Genomic DNA, 23,509 nt, shown 5'->3' with positions numbered 1-23,509 from the left:
TGTTTCTCCTGACACATGCACTGCTCCCAATAATATCAAAAGTCTTTCCAATGCCGAAGCCCATGGCCATGAACTTGCTTCCTCCACACCCCACAGCAGGATCATGTTCCACGTGCCCCTTGTAGAAGTACAGCTCCGTTTTGTGAGGGGGAAATGCAAGGACCTGTTAACAGCTCAGTACATGCTGATTGGATGGGGCAAAGGAGACCTATAGCACAGGGGTGGGGGAACGTCTGAAAGAGCTGGGCTGGAGCGCAGGGCACTGGGGTCCAGATGGGGTGCAGCTGCTGGGGGACACCTAAGTAGGGATGCAAACCAGGGAGGCAGGGCCACGGTCAGGGAAAAGGGAAGTGCTTGGTACTTGGGTGGGTCACGCTCTCATTTGTGGTTGCAGCTTATTGCTCTGGATTTAAATATCATTTGTATATTGATGGCATCTGTGGTTGAACATAAACTTGTGTTAAGAGAATGGGCTTTGGAGTCCTACCTACCATGCCTCGTCTATAAAATGGGATTAAACTTCACCTCAGAGGGTTGTTTATGAGGATTAAGTGAGTCCACCCATAGGAAACGCTGTTAGAGTAGCAACCAACACACAGTAAGCACTTCACAAACACCATTGTCATTACTCACGTCGTCACTTATAGTTTCAGCCGAGATCACTCTGACTGGACAGCTCCACTTAGATGTCTCCCCAGCATCTCAAACTTGACAAAACCCAGACTGAACTTCTTGATTTTTCCACCGAGACCGCATCTCCCCATCTGAGTAAATGGCACCCTAGACGCCCGTAGACCAAGATGGGAACCTGGGAGTCGGACATGTTCCCACCTTCCCCTTCTCCTTCCCGTCCCATCCACCAGGAAATGCTGCAGAGTCTGCCGCCAGATAAAGGTCAAAGTCATCTCCTGCCCACCTCCACCCCTGCCGCACTCCAAGGGCAGCATCTCAGGATGGACGCAACAGTCTTCTCAATGGCCGCCCTGCTTGCCCTCCTGCACCATCCCAAGGGATTCTTTACATGTAGCCAGAAGGACTTTAACACACACAAAGACGACCCTGTTAAAACCCTACATGGCCCATGGAATGAAGCCCAGCTTCTCGCCGTGGCTCTGTGCTGCCTGGTCTGTCAACATTGTGCCTCTTCCCGGCTGCTTCCCCCACCTGGCCCGCCACACCTGCCCCATCACTACAGGTGTCAGTCACATGATGACTAACAAGCAGAAAAGGACTCAGTATCCTTTAGCCACAGGAGCTCAGAGCTAGAACAGGGGATCCATACAGGAGTGTGTGGACTTTCTTTTAGACCCTTAAGAAATCCTTCAGCTCAGGATGAGAGCACTGATCTAAGGCAAGATTCTGAGTCGGATCCGACAGCCAACCACCAACAGCCAGCCACCAACAGCTGGCCATCACCAGTCACCTCTGACCCCAGAGAGGTCCCGAGGCCCCGGGAACCAATGAGCTTGGGGAGATGGATGTCCTCAGGGTGGCCAGCATTTTCCTTCAGCCTGAGGTCCACCTCAAGTTTTTCTGGGATGTACAGAATCTCTTTCCTCACAACTTCATTTCGTTATAAATTCATATATTTCTGTAATGAGCACTTGTCAGAGTCGAAATCCATGAACCATTTTGTTTCTCGGCCAACACGGGGACCGCTGGGCCGCCGCCTCCCAGGGAAGTTAATGTAAATGTTTATTGCCAGTGCACTCGTCAGGAAAATAAAGTTGCTGATTCACTGCCTTACACAGAAAGCCTTTGTTTTCCCTCCTCTTCCTTCCTCTTTACAAGCAGACACCCTGAGAAAGAGCACGTTTTCGGGACCCACTTGATGTGACGTTGTCTCGGCTGCCTCTTCCTTCTGCCACCTGCGGATCCCGGTGTCTGTGACAGCAGGGCGACCAGCCGGCCTCTCTCCTCTGGAGGACACCCCTCAAGGGTCCCTGAGGAACCATGGAAGTCTTGGGGTTTCTCAAAGTGGAAGTGAACAGCCCCATGCTGACGGTGGCCCTGTCTGTGGTCCTCGTGGCCCTCCTGAAGTGGTAAGTCGCCACGGGCACGTCCCAGGGACTGTGCTGTTGTCGGAAACTGCAGCCCCGGGGCCTTGCGGGAGCCAGGTGGGGGACGTGGGAGTGTGTTTTTCTTCCCTCCCCCCCCAATCTAGAGGGAGTTGAGTATTAACACAGCTTCAGAATGAAAAGCAAACAGTCGGGTTAATCTTTTGCTGAAATGCATGAGCCTGAGGTGTCAGGGAAGGCTGGTGATTCTGTGACGGAGAGCGCTCCACGTAATTAAGTCGGAGAGGGATGGGAAAAGGGCCGAACTGGAAAGGTTCGGAGGGGGAAGAATGTCCTTGAGCGCCTCCCTGTCTTCTTACCTTGTGTATCTCAGATCCTGTCCGCACGTTGGATTTACGGCTGAGCCAGCCTTCTGCTTTGCGTTACATTTAAAACACAAAGGGCAGCTTCGCCCTGCAGCACCATCAACGTGGTGGAACTACTTTCCTTGTTTTCTACTGCTGTCTGGTAAAAGGGAAGGGACTCCTGCGAACACGCAGACACAGCGCATGCAGGACCCACAAAGTCTCAGACCCTGAAAGGATCTCAGATCCCAACTGGGAGTGGCTCCCTGGGATAGTGTGAATTCAACAGGTTTTCCGACGTCTGGCTCTATCGAAGCCCCCCGCCCCACCCCGCCATGGGCAACTTCCACGTGTATATCCACCTTGTCGATTAAACTCATTAGAGTTCCCCAACCATAAGCGCCAGGATTTAGGCGGCTCTGGTGTTTGAGGGGGAAGTGGGAAAAATAACGAGGAACTCGAGTTTGAACAGAATCTCAATTTATGTTTCCAGTGGTAGGAAAGCCTCCTCTGGAATAATAACTGGGAAAGCACTTTGCAAAGCATCAAGCATTATGCAAATGTGAGGTATTATTCTTTCGGAATTTGCATAGCTGAAAATAAAATTCACATCTGACGTTCTGTGATGATGGAATTACTGCTCGGAACCTGGCTCTGAAAGGTGGCGGCGGTCCCAGTGCCGCGTGGCTTTTTAAACTGGTTTAATTATCTTTTGAACTTCCCTATTGCGGTGTAGCTCATCTTGCCTTCAGACGGGCCATGTGCAAATGGTCGCCCCTCCCCCCACCCCACCCCACCCCATTAATCCGTCTCCCTGGCTTTCCCTGCTCAGCGCCGCACACAGCACAGGGGCCTGACAGGTGGAAGGGTGCTTACTCAGTAGACCGTAGCCGCCCTAGTGAACTATCACCCATGTCACCAAAATGCAGAGGAAAATAAGCCTCTGGTGCTTTGAGTATATTTTTAATTTCTTATCAATATTAATTTCTCATCAGTAGCTATGCCTGGACTGCGGTTCTCAAAGCGTGTCCCACCTGCATCCTCCAGGTGGTCTGGCAGCACCCACGTTTCTATCAGATGCTTTTCTGCACATTCATTTCGGTCTTTCTTGTGTCTTTTTCGTTTCTGTATTCTTACTCCCAGCTCAGTGCCTGGCAGATAGTCTGGCCTCGATAGATGTCCGGTCAGTGAATGAGAGAATCGCATACATTAACGAGGCTCTGGTCATGGAAGGGGCCATGTGTCCTGGCTGATAAGCTGCTGTAACTAGGTGTTTGTAATCAGCGTAGATCAGAGAGTCACGGACAATAACACCGCCCCGCTCGGCCAGGCAGCTGTGCATCTGGAATGCGTTCCCGGGGCCACATTAATAACCCGGGTCAAAGACACAGAGATTAGATAAAAGCACGAAGCAGAGGTGGTAAATGGGAAGTGACGGCTGACTTCCACCTGTTATCGCAAAAACATTTATTGATCTGTTAACATGTGCCAGGCGTGGGGCGCGGCCCGGGGGCAAGGTCAGGGAACAGGAAGTCTGGATCAGATGCCCATGGCAGGGGGATGTGGAGGTTCTAGGGTAAGCTCAAGGTCTCGAGAGAATATTCCAGAAGGAGAGGAGCAGTGGGCGGGAGTGGCCGTGCCCGTGGCTCCAGTGCTCTTGGGTCTGTCCCTTGGGCTGTGGACCCTCCTCCTCCAGGCAGGACTAAGTAGCCACTGAGCACAGACACTGGCCTGACTGAAGTGGGGCCTCACCGCCCTGTTTCTCAAGAGAGGCCATGTGGGAGAGAGGGGGGTGCTCCGCGAACGCCCTGAGGAGAAACCATAGAGGGTGGCATGTCCCGAACATTTAAACTCCTTCGTCTCTCCTTTCAGAGTTAGAGCCGCCATTGGGCCAGGCAAGACGGCAATGAAACACCTCAACTCCGAGGAGATAAAATTGGGGAGACACCAGGGTGGTTTTGCGCCTCTTCAACCAACTGGTGGGCTCCTTCGGGGTAGGGGCGAGGTCTCCTATTGCATTACAATTCTGGAAACGTCTGTCCGTGGCCCAGTGTTCTTCCAGCATTTGGCTTCATGGGGGTCCGTTAAGTTGGAGAGGCATGCACATTTGATCCGCCCGGCATCCAGGATGTAGGGTTTGGCTCCGGCGTCCTTCAGTGGCCATATCTCCCTGCACCTGCTTCCCCCACACCTGACTCCCCAACATCCTGTGCCGTTCACAGTTCTCTGCAGGGTCACGTTGCTGCAGGTGCCTTTGCCCTGGCCAGGCCCCTGCTTGAAGTGCTGCCCTCTGCTCTTCTCTCCAAGGCCAAGCTCAGGGCATCGCCTCAGGGAGCGCTTCCTGCAGTTGTACGCCAAGGCACGCACGACCCCCAACTCAGCGCTGCAGTTTTCTCGTCTCTCCCACCCCCTCTTTCTCTTAGGGCACCTGGCGTGTGCTTGGCACCTAATAAACGCTGGCTGACGGCTCACTCCAGCCTCTGATCTCTGCTGGTCTTGCTGGTTCTTCTCTTAGCCTTCACAGCTCAGCACAAATCTCTGGACCACATGAACCAGCCCCTTTCCGGAAAGCCTACTGTATTTCCGTTTTGGACCCACTTGGCGACCACTTTTCTAATTGCTGCAGGTGGACCATCTCTGTGGCCCTGCTCACCTTGCAGAGCAGGCATCGAGGCATGCGCTTAATCAATAAACACGTCTTACTTGTTAAATATGCTTTGATGGTTTTCCCAAAATGGCACTTGATGCGATGTTTTTCAATGACAATTATCCACGTTGGCAGTGAAGAGGCAGAGCAGCGTAGGTTGGGGTATAAGCAGATCAGAGCCGGGGTGCAGAATATATCAGCTAGAACTACAAGAAGCACAGCCAATGTGATTAACATGCGCGAGAAGACATTTTAAAATTTCCGTGTAAAATGGCTTGAAATTCTTACTCCTGGAAGAGAGTTGTTCTATAAGAAATACGTCGTACAAATTGAATATTGCTAGAGGCAACGCTCACTTCTAGTGCACTTAGAGCTTCAAGCACACCTAAGAACTGGCAGCTGGATTCCTGTTAGAAAGATTTCTTTATCCTCTAATAAGGTGTAGAAGGAAATAACCCAAATATGAATAATGTTCTGTTTTTTCAGTGGTGGGATTATAAGTAATTTTTATTTCTTCTCTTAGTCTTTTTGCATCTTCCATATTCCTTTAACGGGTATGAGCTGCTGATCAAAAAAGGGAAAGAAACTTCCCCCAAAAATGTAGGAAATTGCTTCCCTCTAGGAGTGCAGAGGACAGCTTTGGGCACGGAGGTTTTATGCTTTGGGCATGGATGTTTGGGGACTGTATTCTCACTATTTCTACCAGGAGGGTCAAACGTGCAGGGGAGTTTGGAGTAGGGGGGGAGTATCTTGGCTGCTGAGACGATGAGAAAGGTAACCGGGAGCTATTCCATTAAGTGGCTGAACAGTTAAAACGAGTATATATTTGCACATGGAGGGGGCCAGGGAGAGCTGTGTCGGGAAGGTGGAAGGGCTTTGAGTGCCAAGCGGCATGCATTTAAGGGATCCTGAGACCCGGAGGGGCCAATCAAATAGACAGTAAAGCAGGAATCAGGGGGAGATGGGGTTCTGATCAAGTCTCGTTCTGAGACCAGGTTAAAGTAAAATGTGATTGGGAGTTATTAAGACTTAAGACTATAATGGAAAAGTCTATCGCTGTACCTGAAAGTTTCTTTCTCGGAGAGCTTGCTTCCCCTGTGGGGGAACTGGATTCTAATGCTAGACCGACAGGCAGTCCCAGAGCGTATTTTAAAGAAACCTTTGCTCCCTGGGATGCAAAGACAGCTCACCATACACAAATCAATAAACGTGACCCACCACATTAACAGAATAAAGTACACACATCACGTGATTACTTCAATAGGTGCAGACAAAGCATCTGACAAAACTTTGACTTCCTTTCATAGTTAAAAACTCTCAACCCATTAGGTGTAGAAGGAATGAATGTATCTCAACATAATTAAAGGCCCTATATAATGAGCCCTCAGCTCACGTCATACTGAACAGTGAGAAGCTGAAAGCCTTTCCGCTAAGATCAGGAACAAGACAAGGATGCCCACTCTCACCACTCGTGTTTAACATAATGCTGGAAGTCCTAGTCAGAGCAACTGGGCAAGAAAAAGAAATAATAGGGCTCCAAATCCGAAAGGCAGAAGTAAAACTGTCTCTGTTTGCAGATCACAGGATCACGTGCACGCATCTATGATCCTAAAGACTCCACCGAAAAACGGTTAGAGTTCATTAACAAATTCAGTACAATGGCGGGATACAAAATCAACACATAAAAGTCAGTTGCATTTCTACATACATACAACAGACTCTCTGGAAAAGAAACAAAGAGAACAATCACATTCACAATTGCATCCAAAAGAATAAAATACTTCAAGGAGGTAAAAGATCCGTACACTAAAAATGGTAAGACACTGATGGAGCAGACACAAATAAATGGAAAGAGATCCTGTGTTCATGAATCAGAATGAACGTCGTGAAAATGCCCATATTACCCAGAAGCATTTACAGATTCAATGCCATTCCTATCAAAATTCCAATGGTATTTCCACAGAAATAAAAAAATTCCTAAAATCTGCATGGAACCAGAAAAGACCCCAAACAGCTGAAGCAATCCTGAGGGAAGACCCCAATGGAAGGTACTTCCTGATTTCAAATTCCAGTGCAAAGCTGTACTAGTCGAGAGTCTGACATTGAAATCATACAGATCAATGGAACAGAATAAAGCACTTAGAAACAAACCCATGGATATACAGTCAATTAATTTTGGACAAAAAAAGCCAAGAATACACAAAGGGGAAGGGATACCCTCTTCAATAAATAATGCTGAGAAAAGTGAGTACGCACAGGCGAAAGAATGGAATTGAATCCTTATCTTTTGCCATCCACACAAATTCACTTGAAATGGATTAAAGACTTCAATGTAAGGCCTGAAACGGTAAGAACCTAAAAGAAAACGTAGGGGAAAAGCCCCTTGACCATGGCCTTGGCCCTGAAAGGCTCTCTAGTAAAGAAATCTGTTTCACTTCACTTACCTCGGGTGCTTTCTAAGCTCATTTAATTAAGGAATGCCACCCATGGCCACCGTGAGAGGGGCAATCAAGACCGTCTGGAACTGTCTCTTGAAAAGATTGGTCAGACGTGTCAGCAGCCAGACAGCTACGTAGCCTGCTGGAACTGGAGGGGCTGCTGAACAGAGAAACCAACCGGGAAAATTATCCCTTTGCAAGCTCGCTGGCTCCAGGTTGATGATGTCAATGATGTGGTTCAGGATGCACAGGGAACAGAGTCTAGAGGGCAAAGCAGGGCCCATGTGGGGGGCTGGCTTCAGTTCAATATCAAGGTGAATGAATAGCCACAGCTGTCCAGCCATGGCCTTGGGAGATGTGAGTGCCCCTCTGTGTCCATCAGGAACGCTGCCAAAGCGCTCCCCACGTGGTGTGGGCAGCTGACATGGAGGACCTTCGAGGCCTAGGCTGCAGACTGTTTCATCTGTTGATGCTCTCACATGGGCAGATTTGTGCAGAACCTGGGCGCTGCCACTGAAAGCCAGTCAGATAAAAACACACATGATCCACTAGCGACTGTCCCCCTTCTGCCTGACACCCTGCCCATCCTCAGTGGCATTTCCTTTGGCACTGAGTGTCCCAGCAGCCTGGGAGTACGCCCACAAAGCAGCTTTTAGGGGCTTCATTGTAGCTTCGTGCACCATCCTTGCTTCTCGTCTCTCTGCCCCAGTCCCTTGCATGCCAGTCAGAGGTGACTTTGGAAAGCAGGAGGGCCTTGGGCTGGGTCTTGAAACTCAGGGAAGAATTGACTTAGAAGAGAGTAGAGGGAGACAGTCTCAGCTGGAGAAGCATCACGGGGCAAAGGCAACATCAGGGTTTGTAACATTTGGTGGAACACAACATTAAGACTGTGATTAATGAGCACATTTTAGAAATAGATGTTAAAGACCACGGATAATTCCCAGTGTCCCAGGATCTCCGGCGAAGGATGCAGGCTACCTCCCTTTTTTATTTTTTGTACTTTGGTCTCGGCTGTGATGGGCACTTCGGTTTAATAACTCGGTGATGAGCTTGGAGATAACATTGAGCCTGCTTATGAAAACGAGGTCTGGGCTTCCTCGAGGACCATTTTCACAGAATATTATTTTTTTGTTTTCTCCCTTTTAAATAGTCATACACAGTATCCCTAGCCTCCCCCTCACTTTATTGATTTTCCAGAACAAGAGGACGAGGTGTGACTATAAAGTAACATGACTGATTATTCTAGTACAAGCACCAGAACTTATACAGCTAAATGCATTTTATGACCGGCCGAGGCACATCCCTGATGGGCTGAACCCGGACTGCAGGGACGCCGCTCTCGGAAAGCACGCTCTTGGCCCTTTTCTTTGGGAACGGTCCTCGGTGTCTAGATACAGCCTTCTGACAGCCCTCCGGGCAGCAAATGACCATCTTTGTGGACAATGGAGTCATTTTGAAAAACAGCCCCCATTGGGGCAAAGAGGTGATTAGGATGGGGTACTATTTTCAACCCAAAACAAAATGGGGTTGTCAAACAATAAGACGCTGTTGTTTACTCAGAGGTTCTGGAAGCCTGGGAATTTTGTTGCAGGGCCACCCTTATTAGGCATATGGTCGTTCTTGGTTTTGTTTATTTGCTTAAGTATGTTTTTTAATCCTCACCTGAGGATATGTTTATTGATTTTAGAGAGAGAGAGAGGAAACACTGATGTGAGGAACATCGATGGGTTGCCTCCCGTATGCACCCTGACCTGGGATCGAACCCGCAGCCATTTCGGTGCATGGGATGGTGCTCCACTCAACTGGGCCACTCAGCCAGGGCTGTTCATTGGTTTGTTTTAAAGAAAACAATAGCAAAAGTCTTAATACTTATGGTCATACTTTTTCTAATCTGGTAAGGAATTTGAGCTTCTGGTAGATTTACTCATTGGGCAGAGATGAAAGAAAAATCTCATTCATCCTATAAACAAAGCAAATCGTCAGATTTATGTCGGTGCTTTGCTGAGCTACTTGAGTAAGTGCTTGGTGCAGCGTTCCCTGGGCAGGCAGTGGCTCTCCCAGACACAGAGCTGTTGGATGAGCCCTTCCCTCCAGCCCTGAGTACCGTGACAACCAACCTCACTCAGGCTGTCACTTGCCACAGAGGGTAAGTGCCCGATCTTCAAGAACTCCAGCAGCATCGCAGGAACTGCTCTCTGGCCACAACAGTCAAGTGCCTCTGAACATGGAGATGAGGCTTTGGAGAGAGAAGGGACAGGGAACAGGGTTCACACTGTTGGGGATTGGAACTTCAATGTTTTTATTGTTGTTCAAGTACAGTTGTCTCCATTTTCCCCACCACCACCTCCCCCCACCATCCCCACCTCCCGCCCTCAGTCCTACCCCCCTTTGGCTTTGTCCATGAGTCCTTTATACATGTTCCTTGATGACCTTTCCTTCTCCTTCTTCCCCTTTTAGCTCCTTCCCCCTCCCCTCTGGTTACTGTCAGTTTGTTCTTTATTTCAGTGTGTCTGGTTATATTTTGCTTGCTTGTCTGTTGTGTTGATTAGGTTCTACTTATAGGTGAGATCATATGGTATTTGTCTTTCACTGCCTGGCTTGTTTTGCTTAGCATAATGCTTTCCAGTTCCATCCATGCTGTTGCAAAGGGTAGGAGCTCCTTCTTTCTTTCTGCTGCATAGTATTCCATTGTGTAAGTGTACCATAGTTTTTTGGAAAACATATTTGCCAATGATACCTCAGACAAGGATTTGATCTCCAAAATATATAAAGAATTCACACGACTCCACTGGAGGAAGACAAACAATCCAATTAAAAAATGGGAACTTCAATTTTTAAGAGCCATCTCAGACCTGGTTTGCCAGAAATATCGACATTGCACAACTTCCTGGGGGGTTGGGCAGGAGCGGGTGTCAGCTGAGTGGGGAGATCTCCAGAGCCCGAGACTCGGGTGCCCCTGGCTTCCTCACAGAGGCCGGTCCTGAGCCACACTGCAGGGCCGTCCTAAACCAGCATGTGTCCCTGCAAAGGTGTGCCAGTTAGGTTTCGCGCTGGCACACAGCCATTCTGGAACATGGCCCCAGAAAGAGGGTGGCTTTTTTTTTTTAACTCTTAAAGGTATTTGGGGAAAATGGTATCAGAAAATGGTCGGTCGGAACAAGCAAGGCCAACCTCTATAAATAGTGGCTTCACCAAATTCCTGTTTTCCAAGCACTACACCCAGACACCCTGGGGAGGGCCAGTGCCGTGCACCCAAATCAGACGCTGCCTCCACTCTGGGAGCTGAAAGGTGCCCCAAATCCTCCCTCCGTCCCCTCCCACCTGCACACAATGTGCTCCCGCTTCTCAGCACACTCTGCGCACCATGGCCCCTGCTGCCTGAATGCCTACCCCCTCTACTGAGCTCAGTGCTATCCATCATTCCAAACCTCGTCCAGTCTTGCCCTTCTGGAAGGTCTTCTTCACCCCGCCAGCCCTCAGTGACCCTGCCCCCTTTGAACCCCCGGAGCTCTTTGGGTTTCTACGGCTAACTTGGCACTTACTGTATTGTTTTACGCGGTCTGCATGTGTCCTCTCTTTCTAGCCTGACTCTAAGCCCCTGAGGGCAGGGGCTGAACCTTAAGCCAATGAATGCCTGTGCATAGTAGCTGCTCAATAAATGTTAATGACCATAACCATGCCTCAGGAAACTGAGGTAGCAGCCCTGCTTCCAATGATCACTGTCACATGTGCATGCGCGTATGCACACGCATGGGAAAGGGTGGAATCGGTTTCCCTCTGACTTGCACCCTGGTGGCGCCGTGGTCTGCGCGCCGTGGTCTCGGCACCTGGCAGGATGCCTTGCATGTGGCTCACTGAAAGAGTAAATAAATTACTTCTTTGTTCGCACACTCACTGAAAGCTGAAGGTTTTCTAGGCTGTGTGCTGGTAACACCTCCTTGAGGTGCAGTGGGTAACGTTCGCAGGAATTCAGACAAAGGGACTGTCACATGGGGAATCGAGGAGCAAGGCTCTGATGCCCAAGGAGGGGATGGGGCAGATGGCAGCACACAGCCATTTGGAAGATGTGCTGTGTGGGAAAGTACAGAGCACTTGGGGTCTGAGCCTCAGAGTGTCCTGACCACAGTGTGGGGGGATGGGACGCAGCCAACCCCCGCAGAGAGGCTGCAAAGGGCAAGCACTTCCTCCTCCTCTGCTCTGTGGAACACCAGTCCCCACGGTTTGCAGCAGTGCTATCTAGCTCTTCACCACTGGCCACTGGTCCTGCCAGTTCCCCACAGGCCCCAAGCTCTGTGGTCCATACAACAACGTACCATTAAGCAACAACTGACTTATTTTCCCATTGGAGTTATTCAAAGACAAGCCGACGGAAGCTCTGCCAGGGAGAACAGCTGATCAATGGGAGAGCCAGCATTAGTGTACCAAGTTATAATTCCACTCCAAAGCAAAGAAGCTTGACATTTTAGTTAACCTGCACAATCTCAGTGTCAATAAATGCACGATTTACATTAGGCTCTTTGAAATGCTGAAAATACCTCAGGTGCCCTCTTCCTACCTGCACAGATCAATAGGCGTCTGGGGACCTACAGCTGTGAGCATCCTAAAGCCATCCGTGATACATCGATGGGTTTGAACTCTACCTGTACAAAGACAGTGGCCAAAGCTGGCCGCATCATCTGGTGACAAAAGGGATTATTGTGGGAGGTAACCAGGAAGGTGTCAAGTCTCACCTCCCATTTGCCCTTCAGCCATGCAGTGGGGGGTTTCCTCCATTCTCCATGGAGACGACTCCTTCCGGGGTCACCAATCAGTCCCTAGTTCCTAAATGGAATTCACTTCCCAATCTTTCTTCCGTGCTTTGTGATGTATTTTTTAAACCCTCACCCGAAGAGTTGCTTATTGATTTTAGAGAGAAAGGAAGAGGGAGAGAAAGAGAGAGAGAGAAACTTCGGTGTAAGAGAAACATTGATCAGTTTCCTCCCATACGCTCCCTGACAGGGGATTGAACCCACAACCTAGGCATGTGCCCTGACCACGGATCAAACCTGTACGGAAGGACTCTCCAACCAACTGAACCACCCTGCCGGGGCAGCGCTTTGTCATATTTGACGCTAGTGTTACTGTTGGGTATATTCCAGAGCCCTCAGGTGCACAGGGGTAGGAAAAATTCCTCCAGACATTGCTGGAGAAATTGCCAGCTGAGACGTTGACGCGGTGGGTCTTGTTGGGTCTTAGGAACCAGCACCTAGAATGCTAAACGCAAGGGCACAAGCTCAGTGTGGTGGCTCAGCTCGGACCTGGGCTGAGCCTGGGGATGAGCCACCCCCAGTATTTCTAGCTGAGGAAGCAATGGCAATGGAGGTCAGGGGCTGACTTGTGATGAGGCTACCGCATTCTCTGAGAAATGCCAATACCAAGTCAGGGGTTGGGGTGGGGGATGGAGAAGCTCCCCCAGGAGGGGCTCCAACTCCCATCTGGAAAAGCAGAACCGAGGGGAGGCATTTCTGAGGCCCAGGAGACCAAGAGGATCCTTCGGATTCTGGAAAAGCCTGAACGCAGAAAGCGTGGTGTGCTCGCCCTATCCTGAAATACAGCAACCAGGGGGCTCCCCTGCAGATTGTGAGCTATATTGTTTAAGACAAATTGTTCTACACTGCACAGTAAATTTATGGATGCTGCTGTGCCAAGAAATAGCTGTGGATGAAAAGATAAATAGCCCCAGAATTCTTTTAAATATTCTCATGGGTGCTAAAGCCCTACTGGGTTATTAAAGAGAAAACCTGTTTTAGGACTATGTCTTGCCCTTGCAGAGACCGCCCCTTGGGGCTGGCTGGAAGAGGAAAGGGTGAAACCCAGTATCACAAGGCCTGTTACACAGAGTGAATTTAACTCGGGCTTTCAAATACAAAGTGTGACTTTTCTCTCCCTTCCCTGTTCCCCGTCACATGAATTTGCACCCTCGCCTCATCGGTGGATATGAACAGGAAGGTGCTCTCTCATAATGGGAAATCAGCCACAAAATTTCGTTTCCCCTTTCCCTACAAAAATGGTGTGCTGACTAAAACAACTAGAATATAGCTTAGTTAGCCTAATAATAATAGCTAGCCAAAAAAAAAGAAAAAAGAAATCCCCCACAAAACCCAACAGACAAAAGGAAAACACAAAGCACAACATTCAGAGCGAGCCAGGAAAAGAAATCATTTTTGAAATTGCGTCTCCTTTCCTTGGGGTTATTTTCTCTCTCTCTCACCTCCTCTTAGGCAGTTAGGGAGACCCTCCCCACCAACACTCCCACCCAGATTGTTCTCTTCAGGGCTGCTGACAGCTCAGATGGTGTGTTTACTGGGTTGAGTGGCATTCCCTACCCGTCCCCCCACCCCAAGATTCAGGTCCACTCAGCACCTCGGAATGTGCCTTATTTGGGAGTAGGGTCTTCGTGGATATAACCAAGTTAAGATGAGCTTGCACTGGATTAGCGTGGTCTGTAATCCATGACCGATGTCCTTCTAAGAAGAGGGAAGGTTGGATGCAGGGACGCACGGAGTGAAGATGCTTTGAAGACAGAGATTTGGGGAGAATGCCGCGTGGAGATGGAGATGGAGACGGAGGGATGCGGCTGCAAGCCAGGAGCACCAAGGCCTGCCAGCAACCACCAGAAGCCAGGAAGAGTGAGGAAGGATCCGCCCCAGAGCCAGAGAGAGAGAGAGAAAGTGGGAGAGAGAGAGAGAGAGTGGGAGAGAGCCTGCGAGGGTCAACTCTGCTGCTGTGAGCCCCCAGTTTGCCCCCAGCAGCTCTAGGACACAACCGCAGTCTCCTTCCCTTCACGGGCCTTGCTGAGCCAGGACGGACCCCTCAGAGGCGTGGCTAGAGGCTCCACCCCTTCGATCAGGCAAGTCCCCGAGTCTCAGTTTCCCCGTCTGGATAACAGACGTGACAAGGAGGTCGATGGAGGTTAGAAGCCACAATATCCTTAATGTGTTGGTACGACGCCGGACCCAAAGCAAGTGCTTAGTATATGTTGGCTAGTATTAGCCTCGTGGTTTCCCGAAGGCTGTAAATTCACTTTCCCCCCAAGTTTGAAGTTTCCCAGATTTTACTTTTCCAGTAAAGCCAAGGAGATCCTATCTGTTCTCCCGGTGATGGATGGCGGCATCTGGCACGGTGCCTGGCACCGAGCAGGAACTGCATACGTCTTTATGAAGTGAAAAATGGCGCAGCTACATCTCGTTTCAATACCTCATCTTAGGGGGAAGCAGCGTACAGGCTTTGCAAGGCTTAGAACCTAGCTTGACAAACCCGAGGTGCAACTCTGCAGGAGAGATGTACTTGAATTAAATTGGTTCACCCTGGGGCATGCGTGTTGTGGTAGCTGGCCTCCAGGATGTCCCCTGAATGACCCCTGTCCCTCGGTATTCACGCCCTTGCATAGTAGTCTCCTCCTCCACTGGACCAGGGTCAGTCAGGTGACCAGTAGAATACAGCAGAGGTGACAGCATATCACTTCCAAGGTTAGGCCATAAATGACTGAGAACTTTATCACCCAATCTTGGACTCTCTCCCTTGGATTGCTTGCTTAGAGGGGGAGCCACCTGGCCTGCTGACTAACCCTGTGGAGAGGCGCACGTAGCACGGGCTGCCAACCCTTGCATGAGTGGGCACGGAAGCGAGTCTTCAGGCTCTGGCTGGTCTTAGATCATTGACTGTAACCTTATGGGAGACCCTGAGCCCACACGACCCAGCTAGTCTGTCCCCAGATTCTTGGCCCTTGGAAATTGTGTGCAATTACATAACAAACGCTCGTTGTTCTAAGCCACTTGGTTTTAGAGTAATTTGTAACGCAACAATAAATAACTAATGCAGGTGACGAGAGAGGAGTGGCCAGGAGGAGCCAGGACTAGGACGAGGAATGGCAGTCATACAAGGGTTTATGAGGTTCAGGAGGCAAGTGAGAGGCCGAACCCCGATGGGTCAACCACGGGGAAGGCCAGGCAGGTTCTGTGTGTTTGCACATCCAGTCCAGAGCCCGGGGTGGCGACAGCCAGAACCAACCAGCAAAGGGCCCTAAGACTCTTGGTGATCTGAGACGGGAGCGATTGCCTTTTGACCTTGTCTTAGGTCAAAACCAGTTGGACCTCCATCTCCGGCTGGACCTACAGTTGACCGCTGTAGCTAAGAGATGATCAAAGGCCGATGAGTGAACTTGGCAAGAATCAGGTCCACACAGAGATCTGAGGATTATAGCAACCAAAAAGATGCAACGGTATTACAAATATTTTTGAAACACTCACAATAATCTTTTGTTGTTTTGACTGCCTAAGTTCTTTAAGTCCTCTGCCAGGCTGGGAGACAGAATCTGGTTTCCCAGGCCTGTTCCAGGCTATCGGGCAGGTCACAATGCAATACAAAGATGGAGATATTGGCTGGGTTTATGAAGACATAATCAAATCCAACTGGCAAATATTTTTTGAGTACCTAGTAGGTTAGATACAGAGGAACTCCAAATCGTTCTGTGCACCCATTACAAGTACCCAATGCTCCTGCGTACCCACCTTGGCTACTAAGAGATACAGCAACTCAAAGAAACAGCCCCTGTATTCTCCGCATGGGTCAGGTCTTCACTTTAAATCTGCCTGTCCTTGTTTCAAATGGACGCACTGGCCAATCTGACCAACTGATTCGATCCCAGGGGACAACGGAGTCCTGTGAAGGGCATCTGCCTTTTCAGCCCACGGAAGGGAGTGGAGCAGGGCCTTCTGCACCGCCTGCTTGCAGGAAGGTTTGGTTCGTGGCCATCTGCTGCTCTGCAAAGGTCAGATGAGACACAGGACAGGCGCTAGCGAACAGCGTGGACTCCAGAACCAGACAGCCTGGGCTCACCTGTCTGCTCTGCTACTCATATGCTGTGTGACCTTGGGCAAGTTACTTCATCTCTCTGAGCCTCTGGCTCCCCACCTGCAAAACGAAGGTGATCATAACGTGCAGTGTGGGGAGGAGTAAATGAGTTAACATGCAAGAAGCACTTGGAGCAGCTCCTGGCCCCCGGAAAACATCCAGTAACTGTTTGATATTATTACGCAGGACACAGAGGCGTGATAATAGCAGACCATTTAGTGCCTACTCGGTGCTGGACACTGTGCCCTCTCAGGGCTCAGACTGTCACTGGGGTTCACCCAAGGCAGATATCGCTTTCACAACAACATCTTAAGGGTTCTTTAAGGACTTCATAAAAACAAAAGGATTAACTACTGATGACTAAGCCCACATAATGGAAACAGAACAGGGTCCAGTACATAATGAACTTGGGCAGGATTATATTCTTACAAACAAGTCGCCAAGTTCTCCTGTTCTTTGTTTGCAGTCCCTCTGCACTAGGGGACCGGTGACCAAGGAAACATATCCGTGGGCCCGGGACAGTCTGGGTGGGCCCCTGGAGAAATCTGAAGAATAATGAGGACTCGCCAGGTGGAGAAAGAGGGTGGACACACCAGGCAGGGAAATGGGTGCACAGGGGCCAGGGTGAGGTAAGCAGGCACCTGGGGTGTGAGATTTAAGGGGGCACTTCCACTCAGGGTCAAACAAGAGCAGGGTCTGCACTTGCACATCCCTGAGAGAGAGTGCTTCCTTAAATCTTGCACCCTCGAAGCCTCGCTTGCCTTCTCTTAGTCCTGGTCTGGAGAACAGCGTGGCTTAAAAGGCCCAGAAGGGCAGAATGAGCTGGCACCTGGAGGGTCCAAGGCCTGCCAGATTGCTGGAGTCTGAAGGCGGAGTACGGAGACCACTCAGAGCCAGGCCGGGGCCGGATCCCCAAAGGTCCTGTGGCCCAAAGGAAAGAGTTTCCTGTTTGGTCTAAAAGTGACAGGGAGCCGAGGAAGAATACTGAAGTGGCCATAGCGTGGACAGATGTGCACGTGAGCAGGACTCTCCTGGCAGCAGCGTGGGTGGCGGATGGGGGGATGGATGGATGGGTGGATGGATGGATGGATGGATGGGGGGATGGATGGATGGATGGATGGGGGAGAGCCTGGAGGCTGGAGGCCCGTTCAGGAAGCTGCTGCAGACCCGCACCCGAGGGCGAGACAATGGTGGCCTGACATGGGGCGGCGCCAGTTGGAAGGAAGGAAAGAACCCACTTGAGATGTTCTGAGAGCAGCATGGACAGTCCCTGGGGACTGACTGCAGACGAGGACTGACGGAGAAGATTAGCACTGAGGTTTCTAACTGGTGACCAGCTCAGAAGCCATGGGAATTACGGGGTAAAATTGGTAGGTGAGGGCCTGCTGTCGGGGCCTCCCAGAGCCCAAGGGAAACCCCTGTTTCCCCGTTTGTTTTCCATGGGATACACTCTCTGGGGGCCTGGATGTGTCTCATTCACCCTTGGGAGGGCACCCATGGTCTGTGTCACTGAGCGAACCCGAGTGGCTTCCAGACCCCATTGCCTCATCCCGCTCGCTGGCTTCTAGGTGGCCTTAGGGGTGTCAGAGTCCTTTCGAAGGCCGCTGTGCAGCTGGGATCAGACAAACCTCCCATCTGGACCCACAAGGCCCCACGGCTCTGCCTGGGCCCCCATGACCTTGGTGGGGATCTGGAGAGGGATTGGGTACCAGTCATGGCCAGGCTGGCCTGGGGCTCTGGGCGGCACGAGGGTAGGAAACGGGAGAGGCAGGGGGAATGAGGGCCTGCTGGGAAACTGGACACTTGAGCTGCCTGGGGCAGAGCCTTGTGAGACAGGACTCGAGATCGGAGTCAGCCGGAGAGCGGGTGGGAGGGCGGCCAGGGCTCTGGGGTGCAGCCCAGAGAGACTGAGAGGTTATTGTGGGGGCAGACGGAGGTGGCCAGTGGCTCCCCAGAGGCCTCGCCCGGAGCAGGGGAAGTGCTGAGGCTGCAGGGTGGCCTTCGGGGACATACTCTGGGCCTAACTTCCCCTGACCCAGGCACAGCCATGCACACCGGCCGACCTTGTGGTGGGCTGAGGCCCCCAGGTCCTTTCCTATGAGCTTTGGTGAAGCAGGGCCTCTCCTCCCTGCCCTGGAGAAGTTGGGAACACACCTGCTCTGCACCCATTCCCCCCACTTCTCCTAAAGATAAAGCAGGTGAAAAAGCAAGCCCGAGCTCTTTGAAACATTAATTAAAGGCACCACAGTTTCCTTATTTAACTGAGGGTTGCTACCTCATTTGGGAGTATTAGCCAAGCAAGCCGGCCTTTGTTGTGCTTGACAAAGTGATTAATTCAGACCCTAGGTGAATTTTGGCTTTCTCAACATCTTTTGATGTGCTAAGATTCCCCAGTGAGGACAAACACCATCAATTACTTAAACAAGCCATTATCTTGAGAGCACAATTATCAGGGAGGCCCAGTCTGCTAATTGGCAGGCAGAGAGACAGAGATGAACTCTCGCTCTGGCCTGGACCTTGCCTATCTCCGAGAGCGTGAGCCCTTTTGGTTGGTTGGTCGTCTCCTGGCCATGCTCCTGCTGACGTGGGGCGGCCTAGTTATCTCCCCGCCTCTGCAGAAATGCATCTTGGGTGACTCGTTGTCTCTAGCACCCAGAAGCTGCCGGTGGCTCTCAGATGACAGCGTCACTCTGGTGGGCAGAGCAGCAGAGCTCAGTGTCGGTGGGGAGATGGGAAAGAGATGAGTCCACAGAAGCAAAATCCTTACTGGAGAGGCATTAGCAAGAAATTCTTTGGCTTGCTTTTCCCCTCTCCAAAGCCAAGTTCCCCAGCTCCCGGGACAAACAGGCCGAGGCAGGGGCGCTGGAGGATGTCACGCCACGTCTGGTCTTAAATCCCCCGACGCGGAAGGAATTCGAGGTCCAGATCCAAGAGGCTGCTTTCACTTTTAAATCAATAAACCTATGACACTACATTTAAATATATTTGTATTTAAATTTATACATTAAAATATATTGTAATACATTTACATTTGAATATATTTTATTTAAAAGATGTTTATTGTGTATATATTTTTAAGTGCACTAAGCCACATTACTCTTCACCCCCGCCTTCCCCTCCACCCCGCTGCGTCCTAGAAGAGAGGTTTTGGGGGCAGGTTTCAGGCTGTATTTATATATGTCGCTGGTTTTTCAAGTGGCGGGTAGGGCAGCTTAGCCTAGTTAAATTCAGTCAAATACTTAAAAAGAATCCAGGAGCGTTTCATAAATCTCAGTCACTTAACTGGGTTTGTGGCATAATTCGATTGCTTTTAGTTTTAAAATAGGAAGAGAAGTTGCCTGTGCACTCCTATTGTGAAATGACTCTTGGCTCTACCTTCCTCCCTCTTCTCCGAGAATCCTTGTGGGCACAGAAGGGCCAGGCCCGCTCCCGGTGTCCTTCTGGGACCAGCCGTGTGACCGTGTGGCACAGACCTGGGGACCAAGGGCCGAGGCGGGGCCTGGCTCTGGGCCTCACTCAGAGTCCCCTGCCTTCAGAACCACGCACTCTAACGCCGTGCCTTCTGCTGCCCTCAGTCCTAGAAGGTATCGCTTGGTGTTCTCGGCGTGGGACAGCATTGGAAAGCACACCCAGCTGAAGGCAGACACAGTGCTTCCTCCCACATGAATACCCCACCCCCACCCCAGTGCCTCCTGGACCGCCGGCACCTTCAGGCTGCCGTGGGCCACGCTGCCTTGTGTATCACGCCAGCTTCAACACCTCTGTCCTCATTTCAATGGTTTCCAGGAGACTGATGCCCCTTTGGAGGGCCCTGTTTTTTGAACGCTGGCCTTGGGAGGAAATAATTAGCATGAGGACCACTTGCCACTCTTTCCAGGCCCTACTGAATACCGTCCAACAGTTGGACAGAAGTGCTCTTTAAGTGATCAAAATGCAAAGTGTGCATTTCAATGGGCACGTCCTCTGACACGTGATGCTTCTTGGCTGCAAGGATCGTAAAGTAAATGCTGAATGGATTGCTTGCCATTAGCTGTTGAGTGTCTGTCTGGTCCGCTTAGGCTTGTGCCACGTCTCCGCAGCATCCCTGGCGCCCAGCACCACGCTGGGCACCTAGGAGATGGGCAGTGAATACGTGCTGTCCCAGGGAGTCTCTTCATCTGTTGCGTGTTGATGAACGTGAGCCCCGAGAGTGATAAAGGAGTTCAGTATTAGGATGTCTCCCTCTCCTGCGGGTAAAGTACTGTCTGGCAGTTTGGGATAAAGCCAATGTCAGCTACAGACCAGCTCTCTTTAGTTCTGAGAAGGAAGCACAAGACAATAGATGCGTTTGGTTTGCTTCTCCACGTGCACGCTGAAAAGGAATGAGGTTCCTTCTTTCTTCTCTGGCCGTGGCGTTAAGCTATCAGCCGAGTCAGGGAGACCTAGACAGAGCACATGCTAAACTATGGCCCGTTCGGACCATCCTTGGCCTAGGGACCATCTGTAGCAGGTGCGATTGATCAATTTAGGGGGTTCATGGACTTTTAAAACTTTCCATTGCCAAGTGTTTATTTTTACCCTTAGTATTGATGGAAGTGGTAATGGTTTTCATTTGTGGTCAAGATATAAAGTTTCCTTTTAAAATAAATGCATCTGTGTTTATTCAATGGAAATTGGAAGTAAAATAGCACAAGCGATTTGCAGATAACAGCAAAGGCTGTGGAGATGCTATACGAATGACTGAATCGAGAAGAGTAATGTCTTGGAACCAATTGAGATTTATTGACTCAACCGGCTCTCTGCTGCCCTGAAAAGCTGGGGTAAAAACAGAAGAGTGTGTTCACTCTCTGCACTGTAATGGCCATCAGCTGGGTGACATCATTATTTTTTAACTGTAGAATTTTCTTTAAACTAGTTATCTGTTGCCCGTTTAGACAGTGGGGCCACCAGATCCTGGTTCCGTGGTGCCCGCGGTGGGTGGAGAGTCATTCGAACTCCCGGCCTGCCTCCTTCCCACCCTCCGGCGCTGTGCCGCCCAGCTCCCCCTAAACCGGAAGCTCTGACAGTGCCCATCCCAGACACTTCGCCCTGACAGACACACACCAGAACTCCAAATAAAACCAGGACCCACACACAGTATCAGCTGGTGTGGTGGCTAGATCGTGGCCCCCCAAGATGTCCAGGTCCTTACCCCTGGAACCTGTAGAATGTCGCTTTCTATGGCACAAGGGACTGTGAGGATGGGATTGAGGACCTTGAGCTAGGGAGTGTGCCCTGGATTACCTGGGTGGGCCCTGCATGTCATCACGAGGGTCCTTAGAACAGGGACTTGGGAGAAGATGGCCACAGAAGATGATGTGATGACCAGAAGCAGAGATTGGAGCGACGTGGCCACAAGCCACGGGAATAAAGAATCAGTAATTCCCTGGATGCTCCAGATGGAGCCATCCCTACCCGATACCTCAGCTAAGCGCTAGTGAGTCTGATCTTGAACTTCTGGCCTCCAGAACCAGAAGATAATAAATTGTGTTGCTTTAAGCCATTAAGTTCATGTTTATGTATTACAACAGCCATAGGAAACTAATACAGTTGGGAAAGATTTGTTTACTTAAAAGAATTCCTCCACTTTTTGGTAGGATTCACCATATTGATCTGTTATGTAAAGTACTTACAAAGGAGCTGATTAACAAGTTTCAAAACCTATTTAAGTTTCTGAATAGGCACTCACATGGTTGAAGAATAAAATGTGGTATCATGAAGTGTCACCAAGAAATACAGAGAAAAGTCTTCCTCCTTCTACGGACCTGAGATGCCACTTTCCACTAAAAGGAACCAGGACTCCTTGGGAAAATTGCTGGTCCAGGTTTGGGGCAAGAAATGAGCAAGGCAAACCTGGAACATCTTGTCATTTAAGAAAGTAAGGAAAGTGTTCTGTCCAAAGTACTCAGGAACAAAGGTATATGCACTCAACCACCCAAAGATGGGATAATTTGGCAAATAAAATGGTAATTGCAATAGATTGAAATATACCAAATATATTTAAATCCATGAATTCATCATGATACAAAAATATGTGTCACCATTTTAAGTTGTTATGGAATTAATGCTTTCAGTTAACACATATTCAAAAGTTTCCTATTAGAATACAACAGACACTGAACGTACTACATTTCAAAATACATGCAATGCAGCTAAAGGAGGAAGATTTTAGCTTTAAATACATTCATTAAAAATAAAATTATATTGAAAATAAGTGAGCTAAATCGTTAAGAAGTTAAAAGAAAAAGAAACAAACAAAGAGTATACCCAAAGAAAATAGGAGGAAAATTATAATAGAAATATAATAATAAATTAATGAAATAGCAAAAAATAGAAATGATCAACAAAAGCAAAAGCCAATGCTTTGAAAAGATTAATAACATAGACAAAACTATGGCAAGCCTAATTGAGGCAAACTTTTCTAAGCAAACCTAGAAATAGGACATGTCCTTAACCCAACCAAGAATATCTTTCAAAAATCTATAGCAAGATCTCACACTTAATTCTGAAGCATTCGATACATTCCCACAGAATCAGGAATACAAAAAGGATGCCCTCTTTTACTGCTTCTTTAAAATATTGTACTAGAGGTCCCAGCCAGTGGGAAAAGAAAAAAGAAAAAATGAGACAAAGGATTAGAAAGAGAACAAACATTACTTGCATAACACATAATTGTCAGCATAAGAAATCAAAGAGATTCCTCGTGTAAACCAGTGAGAAAGTTTACAAGGATCACCAATTACAAGACTGGCATAAAAAACAATTAGTGTTCCCAGACACGTGCAGTACCAGTCCACCAGTTGTATGCCAGATGATGTCCAGCCCCGATGGCCAGTGAGAGCAAAGGCTTGAGGGGGTGGGCCACAGGAGAGCGCCCGCAACTCGAGCGTGAGGACGCTGAGACGGGGAGATGCGGCGCTAAAACAGCGACTGAGGGGACCCCACATTGGAACTCCGTATCCGAGGAACCCCTTGCCTTGATGTGTGATTGAAGCGATTTCTGTACTGACAGTTTCTCTAGCTGTAGTTGTGGGGAAAGAAGGGGGCAAGGGAGAAGGAAACAGAATTTGGAGTCAGCTAGTAAGGCTGTAATTAGTTATTTCCTAAACGAAAACTGTTCAGACTCCATCTGCTTAACTCCTCTCCCTGGCC

The 23,509-nt window shown here is 49.6% G+C and overlaps 1 protein-coding gene across 1 annotated transcript in view; it reads left to right on the top strand.

The window, feature by feature from the left end:
• Nucleotides 1–1,771: 1,771 nt before the first annotated feature.
• Nucleotides 1,772–23,509, top strand: part of TBXAS1 (thromboxane A synthase 1) — a 137,821-nt gene continuing 116,083 nt past the window's right edge. The window contains exon 1 of the mRNA XM_045855777.1: nucleotides 1,772–2,042. Within this exon, the coding sequence (XP_045711733.1) occupies nucleotides 1,954–2,042 (89 nt within the window). The 5' untranslated portion in view covers nucleotides 1,772–1,953. The remainder of the gene's footprint in view (nucleotides 2,043–23,509) is intronic.

The sequence above is a fragment of the Phyllostomus hastatus genome, unplaced genomic scaffold, assembly GCF_019186645.2.
Source record: "Phyllostomus hastatus isolate PE091 unplaced genomic scaffold, TTU_PhHast_1.1 phas_scaffold_114, whole genome shotgun sequence".
In the NCBI taxonomy this organism is placed as follows: domain Eukaryota; kingdom Metazoa; phylum Chordata; class Mammalia; order Chiroptera; family Phyllostomidae; genus Phyllostomus; species Phyllostomus hastatus.
Note: the sequence above shows the minus strand (reverse complement) of the source record. Positions and strands in the feature narration are given on the sequence as shown.